Below are 24,880 nucleotides of genomic sequence, written 5' to 3' on the forward strand. Positions count from 1 at the left end.
AGAGGGCATTGTAAGTCAATCTTATTTGTGGGGGTATATTCTTCACCAAAAGAGCAGTTTGGAGACTCTAACAGGCAATGGTTATGTTAGGTTATGCAACTCAAGGCCTCAATTGCATAATTCATAAGAAGATACCAAATTACATTCATGGTGGATGATTTTGATGTAATGATCTCAACATTTGCAAGTTAGCTGGAGATGCACATCAGGAAGAAATTCAACACAACTGCACAAAAATTACAATTTCAATTTTTAAACCCTCTTAATCATTTCACGGGGGTTTACGTTCTAAGGGTACTGTCAGACAATTTTCGTTTTCTAATATCTCCTTGGATGATGAATCATATGGGATACAGAGCGTTTTGACGTGACGTCATCAGGACGCCAACATGGAGCCGGCCGCCGCTATTTTCATTCCAGGTAATCGTAGCGTTTCTGGACTTCTGGAACTTTTCTGACCCTCTCAAATAATCTCCTCTAAGTGTGTATAATCCGCAGAGGCGAACACCGCAATGATATATATAAATTGTCTTGAAAGGTTAAAATAAACTACGTGTATGGTTGACCTACGGTCCTTTTAGATGTAAATCAAAGACACCAGCATGGCGGACAATAATGTGGAAATAGAGTTAGAGCTATTCTTTAATACTATAGTTGGTCAGTGAAGCGGGTAACAGCTTCGCCAAAACGCAATTGCAAGTCTATTTTGCTTTACACGTCGCATAGCGGCAGCCTTTTGGTTATAGTTTTACTTGCGATATCGAACACTAGTCTGTACTTAACCAGTGAAACAAACATAGTCCGGATGCCAATGCCTTTATTACTAGTCCATTGTATCAACGTCAACACTCAGAATCCCGACGTTTGCTCTATGACCGCTACGTCTTTCTGTGGAAGCGAGTACGGGAGCCCCTGGATGGGTTATAAGCTATCAGACCGCCGCATTGAAAAAAAAACACGATGTTATGGAGACCTTCTCAATAACGTGTTGAACACATTGATATCTAAAGCGTGCAGACTAGCCCTTCTGGGTTCGCAGATGCTGCATTCGATCTTTTTAAATTCATCATTGTTTTGTTTTTATTTGTCTGTGTGCCTGTTTCTTTGTTATTTTGTTTGTTTGTTGGTTTGTTTGTATGTTTGTTTGTTGGTTTGTTGGTTGAACCCTAATGCGGTTTAGTGTCCCAGATGAAATCAAGATAGTTGACGTTACACACTTTAGATGTAAGTTGATCATTGGTGTGTCTACCGCGGTAGTTACGTCATCGTCGGACGTTGGCTTGTGGTCCTCGCTCAGGGTTGGAGCGCAGGGTTCGGGCCCTCCCCCCACCACGGGTCGCCGAAACCACAGATGTATCTGGAAATGAAATATCGACAATATAAACGGTATCGTTTAACACATAAAAGTGCAGTCAGGCTGGTAAAAATATACATACTCACAGTCCTATACATCTGAAACATTGTACATCTACATCCTACAAAGCCATTCGGCGTAACACACCAGCCGTGCAGGCACGCGGCGCGCCAGCAGCTGGTTATACACGACTATTCAGTGAACAACCTGCCACACCTACCTTTTGTACATCTAGCTGTAAGCGTTGTTTAAATGGAACTAGTGAGGATAGCATTACGTCATCGTAACCATTGCGAGTGTTAAATGTAGTTCAATCAAACAAATTGCAGTTCCGATAAAGACCGAATGGCGGCGTGTAGAATTGGCCATAACGGAACTATAATTAGAAATGAACACAATTATATTCTATATCCGATATATGATATTGTTTTAGAAAGGAAGAAAATTGTTCTTCTTATTCGTGTTACATCTAACTGAGAATGATCATATGAAATGTCAAAACATTATTGCTGATAAAGATAAAAGACTCCATGTACACACGTAGAAGGAGAGAGGTTGCCGTCCGGCTGACAGCACTTCTGGTAGCAGCCGCCGATGTAGGCGTTACACTCCCCCACCGCGAGCCAGTGGGCGGGGTAGTAGTGCAGGTTCTCCACGTAGCAGCCTGTCCCGGGGGTGGTCGGCGTCGCTGAAACAACAAACACAAACAAACACAAGTTAGACTTCTAAATCAAGGTAAAACTGCACAACACAAAAATGGCACTTAATTTTCGACTGATCAGTTCCAGTCTTTGTTAAGGAATTATAGCTTACAATATATTACGTTAATGACGTTTGGGACCGCATATATGACAGCACTTTACGCTTGGAACCGCATTGTTAGCAGCGACACCTAGCCTGCATTAAGTAGGTACTGCCCTGAGGAAGGTGACAGACCGTTACCGAAACGTCGCTGTTGATTGCATATAGATCCTGGTTGTGAATAATGAACTTTGTTATAACGTGATTTTCGAACCTGAAGAAATTATTAATGGATGTATATCATATTCATTGCAATAAGCCAACATTTAGTTAATAAACTTATCATTTGTTAGAGCAAGGAGGTTAACCTCCTTGGTTAAGGACTGCATGCGCTGCCTCCTTGAATTAGAAAATAGGTGAAAGTATCATTTTGGATTGTATGATGTTGTTCGTTCTTTGTTTCTTTGTGTCTTTATTTATTTGCTTTTTTTCATCTTAGACCAGGTGTTTCATTACTTGTGACTTACTTGCGGGAAAAGGTGTAGTCCAGGAACCGGAAGTAGTGGTACCCACAGTGGTACCCACAGTTGTACCGGAAGTGGTGGTTGGGACTGTGGGGTCAATGACCGGAGGCTGGGCCTGCCGCTTCCGGAAAGACGGGCCGCCAAAGTCACAGACAAACCTGCGGCACAAACATATCCGTAAACAGTGTCATCAGGATAGTAATTCACTGGACAACAAAGTTCTTTACGCAAAACCAAGTGTTTTATTCAAGACCGACGTTTTGGTGACCGTCTGTCATCTTCCACGGGACATATTATGGCCCGATATGTGACTCAGGTCAGTTTGTACACATTTAAAGTTATCTGTTTTTCCCGGCATGCGAAGGGTTTTGGGGTCTACTAGTATATACTTACTTACTTACTTGCATATACACTCAACACAAAGTGTTCGGAAACCTGATTAAATGATAAACATTTTACTTCAAACGGTGACGGAAGTTACAAAATGTGTACATTTAGATGAGAACGAGCGATTTGTCAAGATCCTACATCCAACGATCACACTAGAATTGAGTATGTCACAAAACAGTGACGTTGGCAAAGAATTTCAACCCACCAACAAGATCAGTTATGATGCTCAATGCGCAAAGTCATGACACTAATATATATCATCATTTTAAAGAAAAGAAAGAAACATACAAGCTTTCCTATGATATAAAACATATTGCAAATCATTGAAAACCAGGCATATGATCAAGGGGAACTTCGGGTCTTTTTTCGTAACCTACTCGCAAAACTGAATGTACGATCATAGCAAACAGGATATCATTGTAAAGGCTAATAAAGCTTTCCAATGATGTTTAATACAATGGAATTGATACCGTGTTCAGGGAGATGTAATCGACTAATTATAAAAACAAATGTTCCTAACTTTTTTTCTTCTTATCTTAAACCTAGTAGATACAATTATGCAAGTAAATGTACATGTAACTATCATTAACTGTAAATTCTGGTATAATCATAATCTATACCTCTAATGCTTTCATATCTTGCTACTTTAACAATTGAGTAAAATGTGTTCTCCTCTTTTGCTTTGTCTTTGTTCCTTGAAATATAAGAGAGTTGTGTCTAAGACATACGTGGGGTAAGACAGCTGTCCGTCAGCCTGGCAACAGGCCTCGTAGCAGCCCCCGATGTAATGGCCGCATTCCCCGAGAGCGAGGTAGTGTGTGGGGTAGTAGTGGTAGTTCTCGACCTTGCAGGTCGCCCATTCCGGCCATGAACCTGTGGTGGTTGGGACTGAAAAAATAAGCGACACTATTATTGACAAATACTGAATATGCAACAATGCATAATTAGATAACATATGTATACGATTGGAAGAAAAGAATGATGCAATTCAATTAGGCCTTAAATCCAACTCGTAACAAATCAAAACAAGTTCAAATCCATCTTTAAGTGTTCTTCAGGTTGAACTGACCCACTACGCCTGATATGTTCTGAAAACATGACGTCAGCATAGGGTCAAAGGTGTTCGGAAGTCTATATCGGCCCGGCGTCTCTTTATGGCCTGGACGGGGGGCGATACCGACTTCAGATCAACTGATAGGTAGCATGTCAAAACACGACATTTCAAGTCTTGCATGTCCGGGCATACATAGTTTTTTTTTATTGTTTTTTTTTTAGTGAAAACGATGAGGATACCGTCCTCCAAAGAGGTGCCAAACCCTTAAAAAGCAAGATTTGTTCCTCACAGGGAGTGGTTGTCTGGAAGCCCGGGGTGGTTGTGAATGGAGTAGTCGTGGTGGTGGTGCGGTCCGGATGGGGAGAACGCGCCTGCTGCCGGGCAAGCTGCTCTTCCTGCAGCGGCAGCCTGGCGGCGCTCGTGACCGCCACGAGGAGCAACACGGCAAGAGAAACAGTCATCGTCTGCAAAATATTGATATACCTTTTATGTGGCAGATGGACCATTAAGATAAATGATGGAATTACTGAGTTATCAAGCGATGTTTTCAAAAGTGATGATACAGAAACTCTAATCTATGTACTTATCGAGATTTACCGCATTGACAAAATTGGTGATTTAATATCGCCTTTTGAAGATGTCAACCCAGAACCAGACTGTAAGGTTTGAACCAATCACGTCAGGGAGGATCCTACTCTTTTAGAGGGAGGCTCCGACTTTACGTCACATTCGAGAGATCATCACTACCCGAAGCTAGGTACTCATTTTTACCGGATTCGAGTGAGGCCAAAGGTACAGCAAGGCTTGCAATTGCTAGGGAGCTGGGGATTCGAACCCCGAACTTTTAGATCAACAACCCTAACTTGAAGACCACCTCCTCACATATAGTACATCTAGAATACTACTATATCCTTAATACTCGTACTATGTCATATGCATTTCGGATAGAAGTAAGTTTCATGATCCGTGTAGCCTGGTCCCAGTCTCCACGGGTCGGCTTAGGTGTGTTTTACCGGGCCCAGTCTGCTATATTCACCCGTTTCTGTTAGCCTGTCTACTTCGCTGCCATAGAGAGTTTCGTCGCCACCGTAGGGAGCGAGCTTATCAAGCCAAGGCCGTAAATCCACCCCCGAGCGGGCTAAACTATCTTGGTGGGTCGGCATCACTCCCAGGCCGTAGAGATACCGGGGAGCTCCCGATGGTGTGGTTTCGAGGTTATGATTCGTGGTATCTTATCAACTGTACTCAGCATATCTATTTGTAACGGACCACAGGATGCTTAAAATCTATTACATCAAGCATCCCTGTGGAGTATCATAGAATGTATGACCCAGATATGTAGAACAACAGATGGTATCACCATCTCAACGTAATAGTAAAACGTGCCGTCTGGACGTGTAGGTCTTTAACACAAAGCGCCAGGAATGCTGCGAATTTTAGAACAAAATACTGACGTTTAAAAAAGGTTTAAAATCTGGGTCGGGCTGACATTTTGGCAAACTAGTAAATGTTTAACAAAAACTGAACACAGAAATTCTTTTTAAAAGTTGTTAACCATGCTGGAAAATAGAAACGGCAACATTTAAACATATTTTTCTTTAAAATGTTGACTGCTACAACCTTCAAAATTTCAGTTATAGTTGATAAATGTTAAAACGTGTGCGCTGTTCCATAGTGTAGTATTTTTACAGTACATCATATCAGATATTGCATAATGATCCAATCCAATGCTTCGTCACCTATTTTACGGTAACCTCTGGCTGGGTATGTCGGTTATAACACGTAGTGACGATTGAAAGCATGCCGACCTGAAATATGATGCTCTGTAGTAAGAAATAGAGTCAAGCAAAACATTGGTCCATAAGAAGACCTCCTAACCACAGTAAAGAAAAGAAAACTGAAATGGTACGGCCACGTGTCAGTCATCGGGACTATCTAAAACTATCATGCAAGGAACCGTCCAGGGAGGAACTTCGGACACTGAGGAGTCGGTTAAGCCCCCGTCACAAATAAGAAATTCAGCTCGGCCGACGTGTTGGCGAGCTTCAAATGTGCATTTTCGGCCGAAGCACGGCCGACGTCCTGTCGATTACGCGCGTTTCGGGCGATTTTTAGAAATAAAAGTTGATCCAAATATTGGCCTTTTACCAGGTTAGTCGATACTGACTTCGTCCATGTCCAAGAGATGGTACCATCTCATGGGGGATTTCTAGTTTTTAGTGTTCGATGGAGGTCGCCCGAGATTTTCATTGGAAAATACGGTCGACGCTCGGGCGATTTTGAAATTCGGCGAGCTTCGGGCGATCTACAAAGTCGGTCGACGCTCGCATGAATTGTGACGCCGGTTTAACGGAAAAGATGGGAGGATAATATCAGAGAATGGACATTCTGGACAGTAAGTGGAACACTAACAAAAACAGGAAAACCGAGAAGGGTGGAGAAAACTGGTTGCCAAATCCTCCGCGGTGCCACAAGCAGAAAATGGTTAGACTTAGGGATAGATGAGATGATATAGAACTCAGGGTAATAGACAGCATGTGTCTTCTCTATAGGAAGGAAAAATGATATCCGCAATTCCGCGCATTCATTCAATTGTTGAACGTAGTATACTATGTGTCGGTCAAGTGCAGTGCATGCAGGGCGAGAGAGAGAGATTAATCTGACCTGACAATGTAACTAGTCGAAGTCACTATATGCTGGAACATTCATAGTTTTGTGCCCATTGTATTCTCTAAGGGCCCTGTCCCACTTGTGCGTATATACAAGTCCGCATGAGTTGCGTATTAACATGTTTTTGCTTTAGGTTAAGTTTGCAGCCGAAGAAGTCATTTCTTTGGTTCGATAACTAGGCTGCACAGCGGTGGGTTAAAGTAGAAAATAACTTCTTCCCTGCAAACTTAACATAAACCAAAAAAAATGTTCATGCGCAACGCATACGCACTTGAATATACGCACAAGCGTGACAGGGCCTTTAGACCCCCATCCAACCAGACGGCGATCGCCCTGCGCTCTCGCTGCGACCTAGATTGTGTAAACTTGACCTCATAATTGGAATATCATACAAAATGTAAAACTTTGACTGAAAAGACAACTAGAGTTCCACGACCTCATACCTTCGCCAAATGATTTTAACCATTGTGACTGACGTATTAGGAGTGTTTCTCATCAATCATAAATCATACCAGTTGATTGTCTTAAAATATGACATGTCCAAAGTATGAGCTTAACAAAGTATGAAGAAGGTGATGCTAATATTGATCATCAATTATGCAAATGAGGCCCTTATCAGCATAATTTGATTCAACGATGTTCACATTCACATAAATTCCCGATGCCACAAAAAAAGTATTAAATGCATGAAATTTCCGTCATTTACCAGTATGGAATTATAGTAGTTTCTCATTTAAGTATGCAAATTAGACCCACATTTGCATATTTTCTATCTTCAACATTCCTCTCTTCCTCAGTTACAATTTGAATAGTCATATCATGGCACAAAGCAGATTTTTAAAGTTGCCTCATTAATTATGCAAATTAGAATCTGATTTGCATAATTATCGGCCAATCATTCTAAGCATCACACAAGCTATCGACATACCAAAAATCATGACCATCCATCAAGGCCATCTTTAGTTATAGTATTTTCTCGTTAATTATGCAAATGAGGTCTTCATTTACATAGTTCATAGCAATTAATATTTCTCTCTTCCTCACTTACATATGTCACATGTTACAGAGTCCTATCATGGAATTTGGCGGATGTATAAACTTTCCTAATTAATTATGCAAATTAGATACTGATTTGCATAAAAAGTATCTAATCATGTTCATCATCACTCAAGCTATCTACTTACCAAAAATCATTGCCATCCATCAATCCCTTCTTGAGTTATTCCCTTTCAAAGTCAGATGCAAAACCTGCTCCTGCAGTTCCAAAAATGCCGCTAGGGGGCCCAAACCCATAACACTTACTCTCTGTCCAAAGAGGTATCTACCACTCAAAAATCAGTTCCATAGCATGTCCAGAACACGAGATATCAAAACAGGAAGTTCCGCTGCAGTACCATAACAAGCCGCTAGGGGACCCAAAATCTAATCATTTTCTAGTCTCATCAAGACCTACCCACCTACCAAATATCAAGACAATCCATCCAAGCCTTCTCGAGTTATGCTGTACATTACATACATACACACATACATACATACATACAAACGCTACCCTCTGCATGACCTTCTCGGCGAAGGTAATAAAACACACAAAACCTATAAAGATTCGTTTTTTATCTACAAAAAAATCGTTGAGCGCTCTGTCAAACTTTCCGTCGCACCGACATCGCCGCCCTGGTAAGCAGAGGTTCCGGTCGGGGGCTGGTAGCGGCCGTATTTTTCTTTCGTCAGATTGCCTTTACTAGATTTAGATGGGTTGATGCCTTCCGTTCTTTAGCAAACATCGCGGCCAATGCTGGCCGGCACTTTTGCTCGGAGAAGACATTCTCGGTACCATGTTATGATACGTGAGTCAGTAGCTTGTAAACCCTGCCATGTCTCTGTCGAAAACAATATGTATAAATATGGCAGGTTGTCAACATGTGGTCTTGAGTCTAACAGCCAAAACATTTTTCCGTAGAATTCTCAGCAAGGCTATAACAGAACGACCGTGGACAAGAATATACGACTGTCCCTAGATTGCTCCGATTTGTTGTGACGGTGATAGCAGTTGTTGTATGATTAATATGACCATACACTTACTAGAATACTGTATGTAAATCACTTTAATATAGCGTCAGGAAAATATAGCGGTTGGGGGGAAATGGAGTATGTCACGGCACTTAATTTTAACGGTGGGAACAAACATTACTGTCTCAAATATCAGTGATCAAATATTTGCAATGATGAAATTTTAGTCCGTTAAATCAGCTAAAATTAAGTTACAGTTAACAAATCAAGAAGTATCTGGGACTACAACTCTCAACTCCAGCTGAACGTTAACAAGTTTATACAAAACAAACAGTTATTTTCTGACTGATAAGTTAGTTCGGTCTTGAGTGCAAGAAGGGCGAGAATGGATGTCAGAGCAATGAGGTTTTATATAAAACCTCCTTGGTCAGAGCCATTACTCTTCTAACGTTACCAGAAGAAGAAGGAGTGCTTCGTTTTTGAAACCAAACAGAAAGGTAACGCCAACTCTCAGTAAACTCCGCCGGGTACCCTCACGCCCGGCTGTCGCTGTGGCTCAACTCATAGCAGTGTCGCAGTTGAGCTCCTGGTTCCAATTTGTTACTAGCTTGGAGAAGGCGGTTCCAGTCCCGGGGTCAGGACATCTCGGTCGGGGTCGCACCGTCTTTCGGAAGGGACGTAAGAAGAGGGTCTTGTGTTCAAGGAGGTGCCTCGAGCGCGTTAAAAGCTAGGGTAAGGGCTAGCAACCCTCCCTGCTACTGAAACAGCAAGGAAACTTGCCCTATGTGCCACTAGCTATAGGCACTACATGGGTCTGAAATAATGAAAGCTTAGACCGTCACATCTAAAAGAGATCTACTAATACAGCATCAGTATCCCCGATGTATCCACACTTCAGAATCCATGTGTTCAAGACATTATTGAAATCATCTAGATAATACCATTATTGGCGAGCTTAACGTACCTTGTGGAATTATAAGAGTCGATGTTAGATATTTTATACCTCACATAATGTCTAACGCTCGATATGAAAAGAAAGAATTGAAGTTACCTACCGAAATTTTGAATCCGTCCTCGTGGAAGCGAAGAGACTTCAAGACGAGAAAGAAGGTATATGTTGGAGCCCGGGCGCTTTGCACTAGGGAGCGAGTTAGGGTGAGAAAATATCCAGATGTGTACGGGAAGTATGCACGTCATATCTAAAGGTAAATACATTAAGACTACAGTAGGTAAATAGCATGGATGACATACAAAGATAAAAAAAGGTGCCTAAAGTTTCTCAATACTAGTGGAGACCATAAAAACGTTGTGACAAGAATCAAAGTATCACAGCGAACAAGTATTTTTCTGTATTCCAAAGTCGCACACAATATTGTGCTCTTAGTATCCCTGAGATGACAACCGCACTCCCAACCTAGTTTCCCCCACATATTGTTCATATACGCATACCTCTCGTCCATCGTATTCGTAATTATTTTTTTAAACCAAATGTGTTTACCTTGATTTGTGTATCAGTAATTTCAGACCTACCGAAATTATTTTTATTTTTAATTCTAAACGTAACAAAAGTCCGTGTAGTAGGTTAGTTGTGTCAAAAAAATATACGATCGTCTGCGGGCTAAAGCTAACATCCGTTCTGTTCAAATAAATGCGTTCTGCTGACAGGGACAACAGAGAATGACGTCATCTCGCTTATTTTAGACGTGTGCTGGCTTACAGTTAATGTGCGACACATATTAGCCTCCGTTGCAGGCTTTCCCACTAGCGATTTGTTAACTTATTGGGTCCAGGTACATTCTTTGGCTGGGGGCCGTATCTGCTTGACGCCACGTATCTGCTTGGGATTCTGTAACCGCTGTGATCCTGTAACCGCTGTGATCCTGTAACCGCTGTGTGTAAAGCCTGCGTTTTGTCGCTTTCAGCAGCATGTGCGCATATGTTATGCCGCCAACAAAATCGAAAGTTTTTATATTGATAAGCAGATACACTAGTCATTAAAAGTTTGCAACACATTACCAAAGAAAGACACCGAACAAACTGAAAATATGTTGAGAGAATACAAACACGAAAATCTTTCTCACATTTACAACATAACTCTCCATACGAACATGAACATATACAAAGTAGTATGAAAGAGGGAAATGTTGCACCCCCTTGAGCGGGTATCTCACTGGACTGCGCCTAACTGCGGCATCTTTACGAATTTTCGCCAATTTGCCCTTACGGTAAAATACCCCTAAAAACAAAATGGCCGCGCTCGGAATGTGAAATTCTCAGTTTCGGCTCCAAATCAGATACAAAATAGCGTTATTGGAAATCGCAGTGTTGCTACTATACGGAAATCACAATGTGCAATGATTAAGATTCATCAAAAATATATTTTCCGTGATTGCGCCATTTTTGCCGATGGTATTTTTTTTAATCTTCAAAAATTTCGACATTTCAGGAGACAAATTAGCGCTCATTGGCACCGATTTAAGCCACTTTGCGAATGCCTTTCGCAATTTGGCGCAATCAGACACAGCCCAGTAAGACATCAGCTTTATGATTCATATTTCTAGCATTTATCTTGGGAAAATGTACCGTCAGGGCTTCAAAGACCCGCATACAATGCAACCCAAACTGCTTTCGTTCCAAAACCCATTGACAAATCATACCGAGTGTACATGCTGTCGAACACTCCATATGAATGTCCCTAAAGATAGAAAGGTCACGAATGCTATTTTCACCAACATACCTAAAACGTATCCGATGTGAGGTTATGTTATGGCGTGGTCACATGCGTCGTAGTCCGTCGTAGAATTTACAACCAAGCTGTGACAGAGCCAACCGCCGACAATGATCTTAGATCGCAGCATTTGGCCGACTTCTGTACGACAAATTCACGACTACCCCAACAATGTCCTCACTTTGCGATCGTACGACCTTGTTGAAACAACGTGTTGTCTTTGATTTCTGAAAGTCAAATATGACAATATAACAGCCCATGTGGGAAAACAAAAATCCACCTTTTATCATGATCTTATTTCTATCCTTGCTTGCTTTCTGTTTATCCCAAACTGTGGTCAAACGTTCGTAAATTCGGACTACTACAACAAGTAATATCTGCCGGCGCGTGTACCAACGAGTGCCGCACGTGACTGTGGCAGCCCTCGTCCAAATATATCTCACACTTTCTACTGACGTAATGTACACCACTACGAACCATTTGTCAATGCCAAGTGCATCTAAATGAACCCCCCAGCCCCTCGTCCTAGCCTGAAGATCATCTCTTAGAGGTGCCTCGTCCGAAAATGTGAATTGTAAACCACATTTGGCTCAAGTCTGTGTCCACGTCCTTGTCGGTAGCTTTGATGTCCTTGCGCGCAGGGATGTAAAAATAAAGCATCTGATCCTGTCAATCATTCTTCGTTTTCCTCGTCCGTCTGTTCATCCTCCTGTAAGTTGTACATGGTGTCAAAGTTTGTCACGATAACAGGCACCGGGAGGGCGACGGTGAGGATCCCGGCTAGGGCACACACGGACCCGACGAACTTCCCGCCCGGCGTCTGCGGGTACATGTCCCCGTAGCCTAGCGTCACCATCGTCACCAGGGCCCACCAGAACGCCTCGGGGATGCTATGGAAGTGCGTATCCGGGTCGGCCTCCTCCACGAAGAAGATTCCGGCGGCGAACAGAACGATGAGTATCGCCATGAAGCCTAACAACATGGCGATGTCGCTGAGGCTGCCGGCTAAGGTTTTACCCATGAGCTTCAACCCTCTGGAGTGGCGGGAAAGTTTCAGGATTCTGAGACCACGGATCATCCGCGTGCACCGGAGAATGGTGTGCAGTGTCTGGGCATCTCGTGCGGCCAGCATCGCAATGACGTTAACGAAGAGAGGTAGTACTGATATGATGTCTAACACACCAAGACAAGACCGCCCGTACGCTTTCTTATTCACAATACCCGACATGCGCAGCGCCATCTCGAGAACAAACCACGCCGTTACTCCGATCTCCAGGATGAAAAACGGGTTTGTGAATCGACTTTCCACTGTTGACAGCTCTCCGATGAAATCCGATAGAGTTTCCAGCGAAGCCACACAAGTAGAGAGAAGTATGAAGAACACGGATGTGTACGAGAAATGTTTGGCAATCCAGGAACTTTTCGGGTCCTCCGTGATCTTCCAGATCTTCTTCCGTAGGTCGCTCTTCGGTTTGGCGACAGCCTGTTTCTTCACGTAGCCCTCCTGGTAGCGATAGCTGACAATGTTGTCTTCCCCCATCTCGAAGAAGCGAAGCTCCTCGGTGAAAACGTCCACGGGGACTTCCATGGGCCGCTTGAGAATTCCGCCCGTCTGGTAGTACGTCAGGATGGCTTCCGCGCTCGGGCGATGGCGGTCGAAGAAGTACTCCATCCGGACGGGATCGTAGTACTTGGCCAGCTTGTCCGGATCGCCGAGAAGCGTGTCCGGGAATCTGCTGAGAGTCTCCAGCTGCGTCTCGAAGCGCAGGCCGCTGACGTTGATGATGACTCGCTTCTTGTGCAGCGAGAATTCGGCGCGCCGCCACTCGTCCGTCAGGTCGCGGTCGAAGTCCTTCCAGTTGGGGGATCTGCCCTTGAACGGCCAGGACATCTGGCGCCGTAACGTCCGAGGGGTGGCCATGTCCATGGACTGGCTCGCCTGCCCCATCGCAACTACCGCCGCCGCCATTTTTGAGTTCTCAGACCTCACGAACTAACACAAAAGCAAACAACAGACTACCAGCCCGCACGGCGCACGGCCACAAACTACTATACCGGTCTGGAAGAAATTTGAGGCGGAATGCACCCCGTGTTTTAACGACTGTCACGTAATATCATCCTCCACACCGAAATGCTATCAGCACTAGAATTTACCCATATCCAACCCTGGGGTAAAAGGTCACGTCTGGAAAGGAAAGCTGATATATTTTGGTTCTACACCGCGAAAAAATGGGTCTACCTTAAACCGATTGTCACACATGCACCGTCACGTTTTAACTCGTATTCCGCGAGCGGATGATAATATCGCTCGGGGCATTTTTTTGCGAGCTATCTACATCTAATCTTGTTCAATGATGATCTGCCGACGGCGTATCCAAATTGGTGAAGCAAAATCATAGCCTAAAGTCATATTTCTGATGACTTTATGACGTTCGGCAGAAAACGTAATGGACTATCTGTAATTACATTCTTTAAACCCAAAGATTCTTTAGCTATATATAGAACGACAACAGGTTCTCAAAATTATATTGCAGGCAATGGACTGGACTAGGATATGCCCTAAATTCGCATTGTTTTCAAATACTTGTTCTGGTTTGTTTTAAGAGCTAAAAATTATAAGCGTACACGCACATAGTAGCTTGCAATCCCAATGACATCCGCTAGTCGTCTCTGTAAAACATTGATGGCAAAGATTCGTCGTCGACAATATCTCCTAAGCCAACATAACATGCTTTTAGTTCATCACGCCATGAAAAAGTAAATTTATTTTCAATATCTGCTTGGCTGTAATTGTAACCTGTCAAGTAGTGTTTTACATCTTTTTCATTGACATTATAATCTAAACTTAGGCCATGTTGATTTGATTATATGGATGATATCCGCGCTCGCATCAATTTCCGTCCATTTCAAAAGAAAAGTTCTACCATACTGTAAATGGTACAAAACAGCTACAGAATGAGCAAATATATGCTGTAAATTAATTGCAACAACAGATACAATATTTAAAAGAAATCATAGAGAATATTCCAGGGTTTGTCTGATAAAACTAGGAGTGTGGTTTGATTTAATCTACCAGGAAGTTGTGTAGAAATTGACTGCATAACACAGAAGTCACAGTTCCCACTTTTTCGGCAGACCTACATTGTAACTCTATACTTCCCATACAATTTATTCTTATTAGTAGAATTTAGTAGATAAGATGATGCAGCTGTAAATCAAATCGATAGCTTTATTTGCTATAGCAATGAGAACAAATAAACAAAAGCATGCTGAACAATGGATATCTGAGGCGATAAGTAATCTACATTAAAGACAAAATCATTTTAACTTTTTCAACATTTCAAATTCTATGTACCATCTACCTTTCAAAAACAAATGTAAAAAATGGGTCTATAATCTATAAACAGACGTTAGTATAAACATCTAGAACCAAAAAACACATCGCTAGTTTACTACGATTAGATTAAAAGTACATAAACAAGAACCATAACATGTTGAACAAAGCGTGAATATATATATTGAAAAACAAGTCTATAAAGGAAGAAGGAATAGAAATTCTACTTATCCTATAAATTCCTAATGCAAAAAAAGTAGTTAATAACATAGACAAACCCTGTACTACAATCTCCTAAGTCTGCAGAACCACCAACGTTTTGTTAGGAAATAGAAAAACAGCTGGATTTAACATACGTACAATGTTTCAGTGTTAATGTCTGTCACTTAGTTTCCGTAAAATGTTCAAGTTACTTAATTGAAAATGAGTTAAACAATCATGCCAGTTGACTCTATATCAGAGTCCTTCCCCTGCGGTTTGACATTACTTTAAGTTGTAATGGAGGCAAAAGTCAGTTAATGCAAATATGTTTTAACAGATCAGTTCCTGTCCCACCAGAGATTATCTTAGGGGGACAACAGGTGCCATGGGTTGAACAAGCCAAGGGTTTGGGATTTATACTGGATAGGTACTTGACGTTTAATAACCAAGTGACATCCATGGTCACGAAGGCCTCTAGTAGGCTTCATTATCTTAGGCTTCTTACTAAACAGGGCACTAGTGTCGTGGATTTGGTCCAGGTGTACGTCACACTTATCAGACCTGTGCTCGAATATGGGCACGTACTACTAGTAGGGTGTAGTAAGGAGCAGGAGAGACAAATCGAAAGAGTACAACGGAGAGCACTCCGTATCGTCTCACTGGGGGGAAGACGAGAGGTGCCTCCTCTGCCGACGCTGAAGGAACGGCGAGAGGTTGCGGCAGTGAAGCTACTGAGGGACATGCTGGACGAGGGTCACCCCCTCCATGACCTGGTGCCGCCGGCCAGGTCTACGGTCACTGGGAGGACTCTTAGAAACGGCACTGCACTTACTGTGCCAGCTGCCAGGACACAGAGACTGAGAAGGTCATTTCTACACCAGGCCATCCGCTTGTATAACGAATCATCTTAATGTCACTTAGTGTGTATGGCATTCCTGTCCTTACTTTTTGCGTTCTCTGTAAGGCATTACGTACAACTTTGTTTTAGGTGTTTCGGTGGCATGTATTGTAATTGTTTATTAATGTTTGTACATATATTTCTGTATTCACAAGTTGTAAAATCAGCGATATTCAGTTTGTTTTTATACCGACTGCGAGCTGACTGCTTTTCTGAATAAACTGTAAACTGTTTGTTAAGTCTTTTATTGTGCCTCACTGTTCCACACACCATCAGCAAGCTAGTTCTAATCTCAATTCAGGTTTTTTTCCTGAATGTCTGATTAGAAAACCATTTCTTCAAATAAGTCTTCAAACTGTTATGAATCCTAGTTTGAATGAGTCTGCATGTGTCTTTTAAGAGAACACCGGTGACGGAACATCTTACTACACTCCTCACACCTGTACTGTTTCTCCCCTGTGTGAGTCCGCATGTGTGACTTCAGATAACTCAGCCGACTGAACTGCCTGTTGCACTCCTCACAGCAGAATGGTTTCTCCCCCGTGTGAGTAAGCATGTGGTTCTTAAGATAATCCAGCCGACTGAACTGCTTCCTGCACTCCTCACACCTGTAGGGCTTCTGCCCTGTGTGAGTTTTCATGTGAGTCTTCAGATTACTCAGTTGGCTAAAGGCCTTGCCACACTCCTCACACGTGTAGGGCTTCTCACCTGTGTGAGTTCGCATGTGGTACTTCAGGGAAAGCATGTGACGGAACTGCTTATTGCATTCCTCACATCTGTAGGCTTTCTCACCTGTGTGAGTCCGCATGTGACTCTTCAGAGAACCCAGCTCTTTAAATTGCCTCCTGCACTCCTCACACCTGTAGGGTTTTTCGCCTGTGTGAGTTCGCATGTGAATCTTCAGTCTAACCATATTTCTGTACTGCTTGCTGCATTCCTCACACCTGTAAGGCTTCTCCCCTGTGTGAGTCTGCATATGTGTCTTCAGAGCACCCAGCTCACTGAACTGTTTGCTGCACTCCTCACATCTGTAGGGTTTCTCCCCTGTGTGAGTCCGCATGTGAGTCTTCAAATGACTCAGCTGACTGAACTGCCTGCTGCACTCCTCACAGCCATAGGGCTTCTCACCCGTGTGAGTTTGCATGTGACTCTTTAGATGCCCTTGCCTGCTGAACTTCTTGCAGCACTCCTCACACGTGAAGGGTTTCTCACCTGTGTGAGTCCGCATGTGAGTCTTCAGGGAAAGCATGTGACGGAACTGCTTGTTGCATTCCTCACACGTGTAGGGTTTCTCACCAGTGTGAGTTAGCATGTGACTTTTGAGATGACCTGAACCCCTAAATTGTTTGCCACACTCCTCACACTTGTAGGGTTTTGCCCCTGTGTGAGTCCGCATGTGAGTCTTCAGATTACTTAACTGACTACATTGCTTGTTGCATTCTTCACACCTGTATGGCTTTTCTCCAGTGTGATTTCGCATGTGCATCTTAAGATGTTCAGATCTCCTAAACTGTTTGCCACACTCCTCACACTTGTAGGGTTTCTCCCCTGTGTGAGTCCGCATGTGAGTCTTCAGATGACCTGGTGAGATGAACTGCAGGCTGCACTCCTCACACTTGTAAGGCCTGTCCTTTGTACGAGTTACCTGTGTGAGAGAGCTCTTTGCAGAACCTTCTACATGTACCGGCCTTCCTCTGATGCCATCCAGACTTTGTGAGTTGCTTGTTGTCGCCATGTTGACAAATCCTTAAGTCAATCTGTGTAAAAAGAGAACAAAAGTGCATCTGAGCTACCAAGTAAATTAGATTGTCTTATTGCAACCATTCATCTTAAAACATTTTTCAATGGTAGACATCCAGGTAAACAATATTTTAAGACATATCAGTCTCTACAACTGGATAAGATTTAGAGATTACTTCTAGACTATTTGAGTTACTTCCACTACTCTTTTTTAGCGTCAATGGTGTTGACAGGGTTCTAAATACTCAGTTGCCCAGCACAACCAAATTTTGTTTGGCACAACCTATTTGCAAGCTCAGGTAGTGCACTGTGCAACCTACCAGTTTTGTGATTGGGGGAAAAGACAGTGACTGCATTGAGGGTTTGTATTATCCGAGCCTTATACTGATGCTGGATATTACCAGTGATAACCTTAATGCTATTTTTGTTTTCTATAACTTATAGTATAAGAATTTTCAATGATTACAAATTCCAACTAAAAATTGTATTCTATGTACTTGTTTGAAACACAGTTGGGATCATAGTGAGAAACCCATGCCCAATCATGAACTGTATAATTAATAAACTGTTTCATTGTCATAGTCAGTCTTGGCTTCTGGTTGAATTCTAACATTTTATCTAATTTTGTTGTGAAGTTGTTGGCAAAAAGATACCGAACAGAATATCATTAGTGAAGGGCAATTATTTGAGCCATGCAAGTTGTTCAGGTACAGACTGGTATCCAGCCTGCTCCAGCTCCAGCTTGCTCCTCCCTTTTAGAATATTCTGTAGGGAAATGATTACAGTAGCAAACCAAAGCTAGACCAGTGTGGATACCAGGCTAGTTCAGGTACAAGACCAGTGTGGATACCAGGCTAGTTCAGGTACAAGACCAGTGTGGATACCAGGCTAGTTCAGGTACAAGACCAGTGTGGATACCAGGCTAGTTCAGGTACAAGACCAGTGTGGATACCAGGCTAGTTCAGGTACAAGACCAGTGTGGATACCAGGCTAGTTCAGGTACAAGACCAGTGTGGATACCAGGCTAGTTCAGGTACAAGACCAGTGTGGATACCAGGCTAGTTCAGGTACAAGACCAGTGTGGATACCAGGCTAGTTCAGGTACAAGACCAGTGTGGATACCAGGCTAGTTCAGGCACAAGACCAGTGTGGATACCAGGCTAGTTCAGGTACAAGACCAGTGTGGATACCAGGCTAGTTCAGGTACAAGACCAGTGTGGATACCAGGCTAGTTCAGGTACAAGACCAGTGTGGATACCAGGCTAGTTCAGGTACAAGACCAGTGTGGATACCAGGCTAGTTCAGGTACAAGACCAGTGTGGATACCAGGCTAGTTCAGGTACAAGACCAACCCTGTGCCTAATCATAGATAAACTTGTAACCTCATGACATGTACATGCTTTTTTTTAAATTTTTTTAAAATTTTTTTAAATTTTTTTTATTATATCTTTATTCAACGGAATAAAAGAACATAAACAAAGACAACTGTATAATATGCTAACATAAGAGTACACACACACACACACATGCTAGTATTTGAATACATTTTGAAGTTCGCCCCATTTTCTATAATGACTATTTAACTTGTTCCTTTTTCGTGCGATGGTTTCTTCTTGACACTTGAAATTATTTACAAATGATATAAATCTATACAACGAAACAATACACGACTCACGATTTTTGAAAAAAAAATACCTTACCCAGAAGAATAATAAGATTACACACTATGGGCACAGATTCAGAGTGATCCCCCAACAGAATATTCATTGGATTATTGACATTGAGATAAAGCCCTGTTGTTTTGTTTAACCATCTTTGTACGCTCCGCCAAAACTCAGCCACCTTTCCACAGTCATAGAAAAGGTGTTTTATTGTTTCTTCCCCTTTTTTACAAAGGGCACATAATGGAGAATCTTTCACTTTCCAGATGTGTAATAATCTATTTGTCGCTAAAAATTTGTGTACTAATTTGAATTGAAAGATTCTGGTCGGGGATCGATTGTTAGTTTATATATAAGGAGAAAAACTTCCTTCCAAGGTACAATATCGTTCAGTTGGTCTTCCCAGTAAGTCATTATGTTCCTAGGGTGATCAATGAAATCATTCTTTTCTAAAAAGAACTTATACACTTTTTTGTTGATTTTGACACCTCTTATCCACTCATAATTTTGTAACATAGGTCTGCATACTTGTGCATCGCTACAATTCCTTACATTGCAACATTTCAATCGACGGTACTGGGAGACAGCTGATATCAATCTATTATAAACATGCTTTGTTTAGGTACACAGCCATACGCAGAAATAATGACCTTGAAAATGGGGCAGCCTGAAATTGTGATGGGCAACCTAGCTTCTAACTCAGTGGGTAACCTGACCTCAAAAAGTATTTTGAACCCTCGTGTTGTCTTATCATAGGAACTATTTTGACATGATCTACATACCAGTTCTATTAACATACGAGATGATGCAATTATTATGAGGTAGTGCCTTTAACATGCTTAACCGTTTCTTTTTATCCAGTTCCATGGTACGCACTAGCCTGAGTGTCATCCTATTTAGTTCCAGGCTCTGCCTTCACAGAACATTACGAACAATTTTCTGTGAAGGCAGCACATTTACATAATCTGGGATCAAATAAAATGAATGTAATTATATGAATACAAAGTTCCCACAATTTGACACAACTAAGTCATAAGTCATTACCATTTATTGTTTTAGATTTGTTCATACTCAATTCATAACTTTCTATGATATGATTCTGACGACTCAAGATATGATAAGTTGAGAACAAACCAACTTACTGAGCGTTACTGTAAAACCTGTAAAAACTGTTCAGGTTCTGAAGGTGGTGTTCAAGTTGAGTGGGACGGTTCTGAAGTAGATGTCCACTGTCTCTGCCTCACTCACTGTAAACCTGGAATCATGAATGATAGGTTAAGTCAGTCAACAATGTCTGTCCTTGCATAAGTTATTCACTTAGTAAGCTGTGAATACATTTATCATAATCAAGTTCACTGAGATTTAATTTCGCTGTATGGAGAAAATGGAGTGTTCGAGGTAGTTTTAAGTTCACGTTTGAAACAATAGTAGCCCTACAGTCACATAATAAAAACACAGGTGGCCAGTAAGAAACCAAGATTGCTAAGTGCGCTGCCTCGGCAAGAGTGCTAGTTAAGACGTCCTGATCATGAATTTCTTCCTCTCCCTTCCTTCCGACGGTACATATAGTCAATAAGTCATGTACAATATTTAGAATAAATCAGAATAGTTCAGTACATATACTGCATGAAGTGTGCAAATCATGCCCTGAGAAAATATAGCACAAGTTTTACCGTTTAGTGTGGTTATAAACAGATTCATCGTCTTCCCCCCCCCCCCATAATCAACATAAAGTCAATAGTTTTATTTCAAGCAGAACTAGATACTAGAAGTTAGATTAAGAGGTGTACGGTCGGTTGGGAAGCCTTGATTTAACGTAATTCGTAATGAGCTATGAGAATTTAACGTAATTCAAAACATTTTGCATAATTCGTAATCACTACCCCCCATGCAGGCCCTCATGAATAGGCAGTGTAGCCCAGCCTTTCCCTAAACTCTGTAAAATTACAATGCACAGGTTATCTACTGCCATTATGAACGCACATGATAGTTAGAAAGTACATGATGTTGTTGTTATGTAGATGATGGTTACTGAATCGCGCCGTGATTCTCCTTTCTTATGACACGCCATGAGGGAAACCAGATGTGAGGATTAGGCGGGAAAATAACGGAGCAAGGCACAAATAGGGGGTTGACAGTATGTTTACTATGGACAACATAGGAGCTGCGTCTCTTACATTTGGATATCATCTTTTAAAGCAGCTCCATTAAATCTATTTTATCTCTCAAACTTGCGGTCTACTAATTATCGCAATTAAGTCGCAAAATTTCCCCTAACGTTACTTGAACAAAACGCAGTAAACCCTCAAGTTCTGAGAGTCATTCCAACCAAGCGCGATGCCACGATAAACGTTACATTTTAGTCAGATCCACAAACCTTTTGGTATGAATGTAATCCTTACCTTCTTACCTGCACTTTCTCTCACACACATTAGTAGTTGTTGCTCCAAAATACGAATACTGTGTCCGACAAATCGACGAGAAAAGACACTAGGCTCTTCCCCAAAACTTTTGGCCACGAACAGGAAGTTACTGGAGAATGACCCGGAAGTATTCATTTGGGGAGCCGAGGTCACAGTACGGTTACCTGATTATACAAATAATCACAATCCATGCCGCCTCGGCGAAGCTTTGCCTCAACGATTTGATATCCTCAATTGGCACACCAGGAAGCGGAAATTATAGTTTTGAAAGGCAATCTGTATCTATTACCCATCGTGACTTTAGGTATCGCTGCAGTGGGCGTACCGGTCTGCGATCTGTCCTCACTGCGTTAGCGCTCTCCGGTCGTCAGCCCGTAGTCGGGGGAACGTCGGGGGAATGTGATTGGCTAGTGACGGATTGCCAGTTTTAACGCAGTGATCTGGATGGACATCCTGGCATGAGAGTATGCCATATCCCAACCACCCCAAACCTAGCATGATTTATTTCACACGCATCCCTCGTCGGTGCTTTCAGACTTTAGTTTTGTGCGGTCTATTTAGGCGCAGGCGCCCAAAACACTATCAACAGGCTGTTCATTATGCATAAGGTTATCGAGCTGTACCAGCGCTGCCAATCACCCAGATATAAGCGGACATGTAACTTCAATGACGTCGTTTCTATTTCCACCCAGACTAATATTTCCGGAGAGTGTCTGCTGTGCTCAGTTAGTTCTATCTAATAAAGTACAACATTTATGTGCACTTGTTTATTAGGTAACGTTACCAGGTTTAAAACGAAATTGATCTAAAAAAAACAATGGCGCCGCATGAAAGCTATCTGCGCTGGACGACGTACCGTGTAGGTGCTACAATACTTGTTCACGCCTTTGTGCTATATGTAGATATCTGGCTACATGCGAACATTTTGCATTAGATATTACATTATGGTGCATTAAATATTATAATAACGTAGGATCAGCAACCTGACCGCGGTTTCGACTGGACTTTTCTTTTTAAGCATCCATACACGTATGTATATAGTTAATTAGTCTTGCCCAATAATGTATTTTTCCCCACTTTTGTAGGATCATCGGAAATGTCTGTCTCCTGACGTCACATTGACGTGGGTTGAAATACAATAATAAACTAGAAAGGCAACATTTGCGAGCAAATACAGCATGTTTAGCCATACTCCTCGCCATGCAAAAAATGGACTCTCCCAAAATAACAATGGACCATTCTAAAATACTTGCACTAAAAAAATGAATCACCCCAGTCCAAAATTGAGTCTTCCAGTAGCACCTCAACACAATATGGACCAGTCCACAACCATATCCACTAATTGATTAACAAATACACTTCTGCTAAAAAATGGACTTTTTCATAATCATTCCAGCTCAAAATTGAAAGAAATAATTAAAGAATCCTCCCCTTGCAAGAATGGGATATTCCGTGCCATTTCCATGTAAACCAGTCGAAAAATATCCGCTGAAAATTACACTCTTGCGCATAATCAACCCAGTTCAAAATTGAATTAAAAAAGATCAACCCCAAGGAAGAATGAAGTTTTCCATAGTATACATATGAAGATTTGACAGGAGACGAAGGAAATGACCAAAAACAACATATTTGAGTCAATTCAAAGTCACCGAGAGGGTTTTAATATAATATTTGTAATATGTTTGAACTATTTTGATTAAAAGAATGTCTAAGTCACAATAGTTCTAAAGTGTTCAAACAATTAGAATTGAAACTTATAACATGTTTGAACTTATTTCACATACGTTGGAAACATTTCGAACGTAACTACACAAAAATCTCTTTATTTAGAACAGTTTCAAACCATCTATCCAAATGTTTCAATGTTCGAACAATTTGTAACAAAAGATTTTCACAATTGCCCTCATAAACGTCCTCCTGTGTGTTTCTGCCTATTTTCGGTGGCCGCGCTAGACCACCAGCGGATTTGTTTTGACGGAGCGTCACCCGCGCGCGACGATGTACACTGTTCGGCACCGCTAATATCCGGCATTTTCCCGCTCCAAAACACTCCACAAGACCCACGTTTTTAGTGTTTTGCCTCTTGTGCAACACGATTCGATTTGCATTACTAACGGGACGAAAATGATAGAAAAAATTCACCCCGTCCCGGCGTCCGTCCCAAAAACATGAACGACATGCAAATATATTTTCTTACAGATTCAATCACGAAAATCAACAGCATGGGATTCCAAATTTTCGCAACGGCCGACCATTTATCATGGTTGAACTTCCTTCCAAGGCGTGCGATAGATAAACATTCCCGGCACATAATAGTCACTAGTACCAGACTAACGCAAGCTCATGATGATAATAGGGAGAAAGTTTGTCAGTGAAGTTTGGCCACCAGAGGGTACATTCATTTAACGTTACAAGCTAGCGCAAAGGGGCGAATCATTGACCTTACCGGGGACTGACTCTACTGGCCTAATCATTCCTTTTTTGCCGACTTCTACGATCCATACGCCCGTACGTAGGACATGTAGGAAGGCCTGGTGGTGGACGCTACACATCACGGGAGACGCGTGTTGGTCCGAGACAGACAGCGGCGTGCTTTCGATCGCGTAGCGGCGACGCACCGCTGCGACAAAGTGCGGGACCAAAACGCCTGGCCCCAGTGAGACCATGTGTTTTGCGCGGCATGCCCCGAATCCGTCTACCATTGCTGAATGTAGCCCGATTCATAGAGGTCTATTTTGTAAGCATTATTTCATGTACCCCTCAGCGTGAGAATTCCTTGTGCAACACTTCGCTACATTATATGTTTAAGTTTCCCCGCGCACCGCCTACCACCCGCCTTTGATCATGTATGAAGTCGGAGGCAGAGAGAGATCATCAATCAATTTTGACAGGAGTGTCGCGCCAGTCTGAGGAGAAACGATCTCCCGTGTTGTGTTGAAGAATTTGGAGTTTGAAAATATCTGGAATAACTAATGCTAGAATAAACATTCACAAAATCATTGATTTAACTTGTTTTCTGTTATAAAATTTCCTAAACTGCAATTTAACCACTGAGTTTAAGGGAACATGGTGTTTTCCCGATAATCAAGTTAAATGTTTATGTCCGGTCTTTCCTCCTCGTAAGCAAACTTCCAGCTTGGCCAGGTGCAAGGCAC

At 42.1% G+C, this 24,880-nt stretch overlaps 3 protein-coding genes across 6 annotated transcripts; all 3 read right to left on the bottom strand.

Annotated features, from left to right (window-relative positions):
* Positions 1 to 800: 800 nt before the first annotated feature.
* On the bottom strand, positions 801 to 9,916 carry LOC136432159 (uncharacterized). Of its 3 annotated transcripts, XM_066423178.1 has the most exons (7): positions 9,796 to 9,916; positions 4,353 to 4,527; positions 3,738 to 3,897; positions 2,623 to 2,777; positions 1,895 to 2,042; positions 1,281 to 1,357; positions 801 to 1,209 (listed from the first exon to the last, which is right to left on the bottom strand). In XM_066423178.1, the coding sequence occupies exons 2-6, from the start codon at positions 4,522 to 4,524 to the stop codon at positions 1,294 to 1,296; spliced, it is 699 nt and encodes a 232-aa protein (XP_066279275.1). In that variant the 5' UTR covers positions 4,525 to 4,527; positions 9,796 to 9,916; the 3' UTR covers positions 801 to 1,209; positions 1,281 to 1,293. The 3 variants fall into 3 exon arrangements, with proteins under 3 accessions (XP_066279275.1, XP_066279274.1, XP_066279276.1); XM_066423177.1 differs by having other exon boundaries at positions 801 to 1,357; XM_066423179.1 differs by having other exon boundaries at positions 801 to 1,357; positions 9,792 to 9,886.
* Positions 9,917 to 12,141: 2,225 nt separating this feature from the next.
* LOC136433971 (potassium voltage-gated channel subfamily A member 1-like) lies at positions 12,142 to 13,437 on the bottom strand. Its single transcript, XM_066426599.1, has one exon. It carries the CDS (start codon positions 13,435 to 13,437, stop codon positions 12,142 to 12,144), a length of 1,296 nt encoding a protein of 431 aa, XP_066282696.1.
* A 2,702-nt stretch (positions 13,438 to 16,139) lies between these two features.
* Positions 16,140 to 21,951, bottom strand: LOC136432161 (zinc finger protein 678-like). Of its 2 annotated transcripts, none has more exons than XM_066423181.1 (3): positions 21,713 to 21,951; positions 20,445 to 20,557; positions 16,140 to 17,658 (listed from the first exon to the last, which is right to left on the bottom strand). In XM_066423181.1, exon 3 carries the CDS (start codon positions 17,634 to 17,636, stop codon positions 16,269 to 16,271), a length of 1,368 nt encoding a protein of 455 aa, XP_066279278.1. In that variant the 5' UTR covers positions 17,637 to 17,658; positions 20,445 to 20,557; positions 21,713 to 21,951; the 3' UTR covers positions 16,140 to 16,268. The 2 variants fall into 2 exon arrangements, with proteins under 2 accessions (XP_066279278.1, XP_066279277.1); XM_066423180.1 differs by having other exon boundaries at positions 21,705 to 21,951.
* Between the last annotated feature and the right edge of the window lie 2,929 nt (positions 21,952 to 24,880).

The sequence above is a fragment of the Branchiostoma lanceolatum genome, chromosome 4, assembly GCF_035083965.1.
Source record: "Branchiostoma lanceolatum isolate klBraLanc5 chromosome 4, klBraLanc5.hap2, whole genome shotgun sequence".
Lineage (NCBI taxonomy): Eukaryota > Metazoa > Chordata > Leptocardii > Amphioxiformes > Branchiostomatidae > Branchiostoma > Branchiostoma lanceolatum.